At 38.9% G+C, this 7,500-nt stretch overlaps 1 protein-coding gene across 1 annotated transcript in view; it reads left to right on the top strand.

Annotated features, from left to right (window-relative positions):
* Positions 1–7,500, top strand: part of LOC143018770 (sodium-coupled monocarboxylate transporter 1-like) — a 51,440-nt gene that overhangs the window by 27,411 nt on the left and 16,529 nt on the right. Inside the window, exons 8-10 of the mRNA XM_076174351.1 lie at positions 309–397; positions 1,378–1,496; positions 1,906–2,060. Of these exons, the coding sequence (XP_076030466.1) occupies positions 309–397; positions 1,378–1,496; positions 1,906–2,060 (363 nt within the window). The remainder of the gene's footprint in view (positions 1–308; positions 398–1,377; positions 1,497–1,905; positions 2,061–7,500) is intronic.

Raw genomic sequence — 7,500 nt, 5'->3', positions numbered from 1 at the left:
GGTTGTTATCTTGTGGCAGGACGTGCTCCCAAAAGCAACGCGCTTCAAACAAATAGGAATCGTCATTTCTAGGCTTGGGTTGCAAAGGAAAGGGTGTAAAAATACAAGGCCAAGGGTGCTTGGTTTGTGGCGCGCTCGCCGGTTCATGGTTTACCAGTTCGGAGGGAGAGGCGCGAAGTGCCCCTGAGAGCGAAGCGAGCGCGCCGTAGGCCAAGCACCACTGGCGTAATCAGGACGGCGGAGCCAGTGCCAGGTTCCATAATGTGTATGGAGGAGAATGTAGTTAATATAAATTATTTTTTCCGTAGATAACGGCCTACTTTGTGGCAGACAAGCTTGGCTACTTGTTGGGGGTTCCTGGACTCTTTGTAGCAGCCGTTTATTCGGCTGTACTCAGGTAAGGAATAACGGAAGTAAAGTCATGATTTAAAGTTCTGACCTATGCTACAATTCTCACAACGACGATGTGATTTTTTTGAGTACATGAGATATTTTCCTATGTAGTGTTTAGCTTACATTTAGGTAATTTTCTTGAATAAAAAAATTGTTAGACAAAAAATTTTAATATAGTATAATGAAAAACTGGATGTATCAAATCTTTGGCTCGTAACTGTACATATGTTTCCAGGTGTTGGATGTAGGGAAATAATGGTAGAACATTTCTATTCCCATAAAAAGTATTAACATAGAAAGTGGAATGTGCCTTTCAGTGGACATATTTTCGGTAATACAGAATTCATGAAACAATATGTATGTATATGTATATGTATATGTATATGTACATATATATATATATATATATATTTATATATATATATATATATATATATATATATATATATATATCTGAACGAATTGAATACGTCTCATTTCATTCTATTTTATTTGGTCTCTCTTACTGAGCATTTCATCATGGCTATTTTCTACAGTAACCAAAAATCGATACCCGAGGGTATATCAAAGGATGCTTACATCATACCAAGGAAGAAACGACAGATAATAGCAAGAAAAGATAAATGAATAGATAAATGTGGTACATTTCCTCCTGGATTCGAAGTGTTTTCGTTCTCACATTCTTTGGCGTATTGTAGGGAACCATACGTTCTAAGATGAAAAAAAAAAAATGCTTAGAATAGATATATACCTAGATTTTAAGTGGCTTACCTAATTTGTATATATTTTTTTTTCTTCGCCATTTTTGGTACCATTTTGTCACAATTTTCCCTCTTCAATTATCACTTTGTCACCATAATGATTTTATTTTATAATTTTTTTTTTCATAATTATGCCTCCACCACAACCAATTTGTATCAATTTTCTACTTTTATTTGGTTTTATTTTATTTATTTATTTACTTATTTATTTATTTTTGTGCAGTTCGGTCTCAACCATTCTCAATGCCATGGCCGCAATCATCTGGAACGATCTCTTGAAGCCTCTACCGAGCCTCCGCGATGTTCCGTCCAGCACTGCTCTTCTCATTACCAAAAGCATCTGTGAGTAGACGCAAGACGAAACAAGATGATTGCCAAGTGCACAAGGTTTATTTTTCTAACCCTCAATCTTGGGTTACTAACGTTTAAAGGATTAGTTGATGAGGCTCTTATTTCTTCAAGACATTCAAGTGATTCTATTAATCTCTGTGGCCCCCTTATGGTAGTGAAGGGATCGATAAGGCTATGACATACATTAGTTGAATATGGCCGCATCGACCTTACAGAATTTTAGGATGGAAAAAACCTTCTACTCTTTCTCGGTAAACTCCCCATCAGATATTTTAATTAGATATCTTAATTAAGTATCTTAATTGTGTCATATAATGACTTAATACTGTCTGACGCCAGACAATTTCATCCAGTTTACAGGAATCTCTGGTGTTAATAACGCGGCCCTTCTCCCTTCCAGCTGTCATTGGTGGCGTCGTGGCTATTGGTCTTGGGTTCATGGCTACGAGCATGGGAGGCCTCGTCCAGGCCGCCTACAGCATCGGCGGAGCCTTTGGAGGCCCCATCACGGGGCTTTTCGTGGCTGCGATCTTCTGCCCTTGGGTCACCGGCTATGTGAGTATCACAATCTAAGATAGTGGGGGAGGGCTCGATGCTAACAAGCCCATAGCATAGTGTTATGTATTGGACTCAATGGAAAGTCATGCGGCAGATTTAATTAGAGAAAAGTGGATGCGGCACCTAGAGATGGATGAAATGGAAGCGGATGGGTTTTTCGGATGATTTTGAAGAGAGTATGAAACATTGATACTCAATTTTGAATATATGGAGATGCTATCTCTCCCTATATTACTTTTGATTCGAAGAGTGGGGCAGAGAATAGGGATGACCTTTCATTCATAAGGTACTAAAATGGGGGTTGGGGGAGTTGAATGAGTATAGGTTGGGAGTAAGGTGGGTGTAATCTTTGATTCGGCCACCTGCTTATAAGGAGGAAAAGGCGCTTTGGTATGCATGTCTGCTTCGTGACCTCAGCTAGAGAGCTCGTTTTTTGCAGAGACACTAGCTAGCGAATACCTGTGAAACTTATATCTCCGAATAGTGACAAGTTTTTGTAATTGTATACGTATAGCGTTATACAATTACAGATACACGAAAAAGTGTAGTGTTCTATTAATGTAGAATCAAAACAATATTCTGTTACTGTACTCCAAAGGTAGGAGTAATAGTATAAGGTAAGCAGAGTAAGCTTCGTGTATTTAGTTTATTTAGAGACCGCTTTGGTTTCTTTTGTTGATTTATATTTTCTCTTTGCCGTTTGTATTGCTGAAGGAGGAGCGAAATGGCTTGTGAAATGGTTGTGTGAACCTGAAGGACCGTCTCAGGATGTGTGAGGAGGAAATTCGTCTTCTCAGGAGTGCGATCTGTGAGAAAAGTAATCCTCCCCACAACCCAAAGAGCGTTCCACTTCTCCCCCTTTTGCCACTGCTGTGAGCGAGTGGCGCTCCGTGGGGTCCCTTTTGTAGAGCCCGCGTTCGGTAAGCGGGTGCCCTGCGGAGCAACCACTGGCTCTAGCCAATCGTTTTGCTCTGCTGGAGGATGAAGTGGCTGAAAATCAGGAGTTCTTGGTGGTGGGAGACTCCATGGTGCGAGGCTATGACGACATCCTGCAGCGGAAGACTAAACGACGTTGCAAACTTGTATGTCAATCGGGCCCTGGTATCACCGATTGTACCCAGACCATCAGTGAGCAAAGACGGACGAACACGGTTACGATTGTTTATACGGGAAGTAACGATGTGGGTAGGGTGAGATCAGAGGAACTTGTTCGGAATTACAAGGTCCTCCTTTAGGAGATGAAGGAACGTGGGAGCCGTCACGTAGTCTGTGGGGTCCTCCTGAGGATCTGCACAAGCTCGTGTTGGAACAGTAGAGCCATAGGGATCAATGAGAGGATACCACGATTGTGCACGCAACTGGGATACCACTTTCTTGATCCTTGGTAAGCGAAAGACCTGTAGATCAGATGAGGGAAATACTTCAAAATATGCTCACTAAGATGATTCATACTTGCATCCCATTTAAGGATAGACGTCCCCCAAATCAGGCTCGCTCAAAATGGCTGACAAGGAAATTGAAAAAAGTATTGCTAAAAAGAGACAGGCTTATAAGAAATACAAGTGCTCGGGTGCACCTAATGGCTATCAAAGTTATGTATTAATACAGAGGTTACGCAAGTAGGAAAGCGGAGGAATTCAAGAAAGAAGCAAGGAAGACTTTATCCAGCTCAGCTAGAGGAGAAAAATTACTAGGCCTACTCGAGGAAGCACCAAGAACACCAAGGATGAAAGGGATTCCCAAAGTGCACAAGCCAGAAATCCTGATGAGATCCATTACCTCGAGAATAGGAGGTGCACCTTATCGACTCGCAAAACATCTAGCGAAACCGTTATCTGCAGCAATAGGCACAATCAGCAGCGCACATCTACGCAACTCCACTGATTTAATCAACAGATTGAAGCACTTAGATTTAAACAAAAAGAAGATGGCCAGTTATGACATAAAATCTCTCTTCATTAACGTAGAGATTGAAGGGGCAATGGAAGCAGTAACGAAGGTGCTAAGTCAAGTAAGTGACAGTGACTTACCGGTTAGTAGAGCCGACTTTGCGAAATTAATTTCATTATGTGTAAAATTTAACTGCTTCACTTTCAACAACCAAGAGTATATACAAATCCGAGGCTTAGCTATGGGATCTCCTCTTCGTGCCATTATAGCAAACCTTTAGATGGAAACACTTGAAGTAGATAAATACATACGTATCATGGGAAGAGGAGCCTCCTGATATCGGTACGTAGACGGCGTATTGGTTATAATACCAGAAAATACTGATTTACATAACAAACTTCGTAGGCTCAATAGTGTAAATAGATACATAGAATTCACAGTGGAAATGAAGATAGATAAGAAACTGCTATTTTTAGACACGGTAATACATCGTATTGATGGAAGTGCAAATCTTTCAGTATATAGGAAACCAACAAAGGAGATTTTATTAATTAATTATCACGACACGATTCAAGAACGAAATCCGGCATAATAATTGTTTTTTTCCCCTCAGAGCATTTAGAATATGTAGCAAAGAATTTTTACACGACGAATGTAAACACCTAACAGAGACGTTCAGCCACCTGAAATATCCACCTGGTCTTTTACAAAAACTGAAAAATAATCCCAAGCAAACGTGGAGAAGAAAAAACACAGTCACAGAAGAACAGAGAAAAGAAAAAGAAAAAGATTTTATTGTGGTTTCTTACTCTACACAAGGTTAATTAGTTTCCAAGTTCCTCGCAAAAATAGGGATAGATATCGTACACTCCTCAGGACAGAAGACAATGGATATTTTGTCCAATAAGCAGCACACGGGAGAGAAAAATGAAAACAGCGTGGTTTAGAAGATTCCATGTGGCGGATGCGATGCAGCTTATTTCGGAGAAACTTCACGAGGAATTACAAAAAGATTAAACGAACACAAGAACAACATGCGGCACCACAGAGCATCTAATTTGTTAGTAATATACGCTACACAACACGCCATGTGCCTAATTGGAACAACACCAAAATCTTACACACCGGTATGGAAAAGACGACAAGAAAAACTATCGAAGCTGCATATATCAACAGTGTTAGTTCAACCAATTGTAGAGAAGGGTTTGTAAACTTAGCGCATGTAACAGCAAGACTGATTATCAAGGGGGCACATACAGACCATTCAGCAAACTCTATCCCAAGGCGATCTGTGAGATGATCCGCTTAGTAAGTATATAAGCAATGTATCTCAATTTGCCTGTACAGTTATCTCTCTAAAAAAGACTCTATAGAAGCGTTAGAGAATAAAGTACTTCTGCTCCTTCCTGGACTTTACCTACACCACTCTATCCATAAATATGCGGTTTCCGTATGATCACCGAAACTCAAAGACATTGACAGATTGGAAAAAAGTACAACGGTGAGCCACAAAACTGATTCCAAATATAAAAAAATAAATCATACGAAAATCGACTAGAACATATGAATCTGTTTTCCTTAAAAAAGCGTTGACTCAGAGGTAACTTGATACAGATCTTTAAGATTCTAAAGGGAATTGACATCAAAAGTGACAAAATTTTCACACTGAATGAGAATCAGACAAGAAACAATGGTCTCAAACTGTCCGGAAGTGGGTAGAAACAACTTCGCCAACCGTGTAGTTAATGAATGGAATAAACTTCCTGCAGAGGCAGTGCAATGTAGTTCAGTTCGAAGCTTTAAGAATCATTTAGATAAACACCTAAGCAAGATGCTGTGATTACTATACTTTATCTTATATAATTTGTTTATTTGTTTTATCATTTGTCTGTTTGTTTATTATTATTTACATGAGTCTCATTTATTATTAGTTATGTCAATTTATTATCATTTACTATTTACCTGTTTGTTTATTATTTAACTATACGTACCTATGCATTTATTTATGTAATTTATTTATTATTTACATTATTATAGTTTTTATCTATTCATTAATTTATTTATCATTATCATTTTTTTTCACATCCGACCTAGATATAGAGCAAAAGGTCTCCTGTTGGCATGCTCCACCTTTGTAATCCTTTGTAATCCTTTGTATGTACACACACACACACACACACACACACACACACACACACACACACACACACACACACACACACACACACACACACACACACACACACACACACACACACACACACACATATACACACACACACACACACACACACACACACACACACACACACACACACACACACACACACACACACACACACACACACACACACACACACACACACACACACACACACACACACACACACACACACACACACACACACACACACACACACACACACACACACACACACACACACACACACACACACACACACACACACAAGAATGGAGTAGGAAATGGGAGATGGAGTTCAATACAAAAAAGTGTAGTATAATGGAATTTGGAAAAAGCAAAAACAGAATAACAGGATCATATAATTTGGGAGAAGAAGGAATAAAAAAAGTAGAAAATGAGAAGGACCTGGGAGTCATTGTTATGAATAATATGTCACCTGAGAAACATATAAATAAGATTTTTGGAGAAACTTATAATTTAATAAGAACAATCAAAGTGGCATTTACATACCTGGATGAAGAAATGGTGAGGAAAATCCTAATCACCCTGATAAGACCAAGATTGGAATATGCAGCAACGATATGGTCACCAAGTACAAAAAAATGTATAAAAAAACTTGAAAGAATACAAAGAGCAATTACAAAATTGGCACCAACACTCTCAAAACTATCATATGAAGAGAGACTACAAAGACTTGAACTACAGACACTAGAGCAAAGAAGAGAGAGAGGAGATTTGATAGCTATTTACAGAATCATGAAAGGCATAGAAATTACTGATAGAGAGAATCTGATAAAATGGGATGACAGAAATACAAGAGGATACGGAAAGAAAATAAAAAAAGACAGCTATAGAAGAGATTTGAAAAAGAACAGCTTTCCTCACAGAGTAATAGACAGTTGGAACAAGTTAGATGAGAAAGTGGTGTGTGCAAAAACAATACATGAATTTAAAAATAGTTTAGATAAAATGAGATATGAAGACGGGACCCCACGAGCATAGCTCCCCTTCCCGTAAAATACAACTAGGTAAATACAACTAGGTAAATACACACACACACACACACACACACACACACACACACACACACACACACACACACACACACACACACACACACACACACACACACACACACATAGAAGAGATTTGAAAAAGAACAGCTTTCCACACAGAGTAATAGACAGTTGGAACAAGTTAGATGAGAAAGTGGTGTGTGCAAAAACAATACATGAATTTAAAAATTGTTTAGATAAAATGAGAAATGAAGACGGTACCCCACGAGCATAGCTCCCCTTCCCGTAATATACAACTAGGTACAACTAGGTAAATACACACACACAC

This window comes from Oratosquilla oratoria, chromosome 35, assembly GCF_046742065.1.
Source record: "Oratosquilla oratoria isolate Oo_2021 chromosome 35, ASM4674206v1, whole genome shotgun sequence".
NCBI classification, from domain to species: Eukaryota; Metazoa; Arthropoda; class Malacostraca; order Stomatopoda; family Squillidae; genus Oratosquilla; species Oratosquilla oratoria.
Note: the sequence above shows the minus strand (reverse complement) of the source record. Positions and strands in the feature narration are given on the sequence as shown.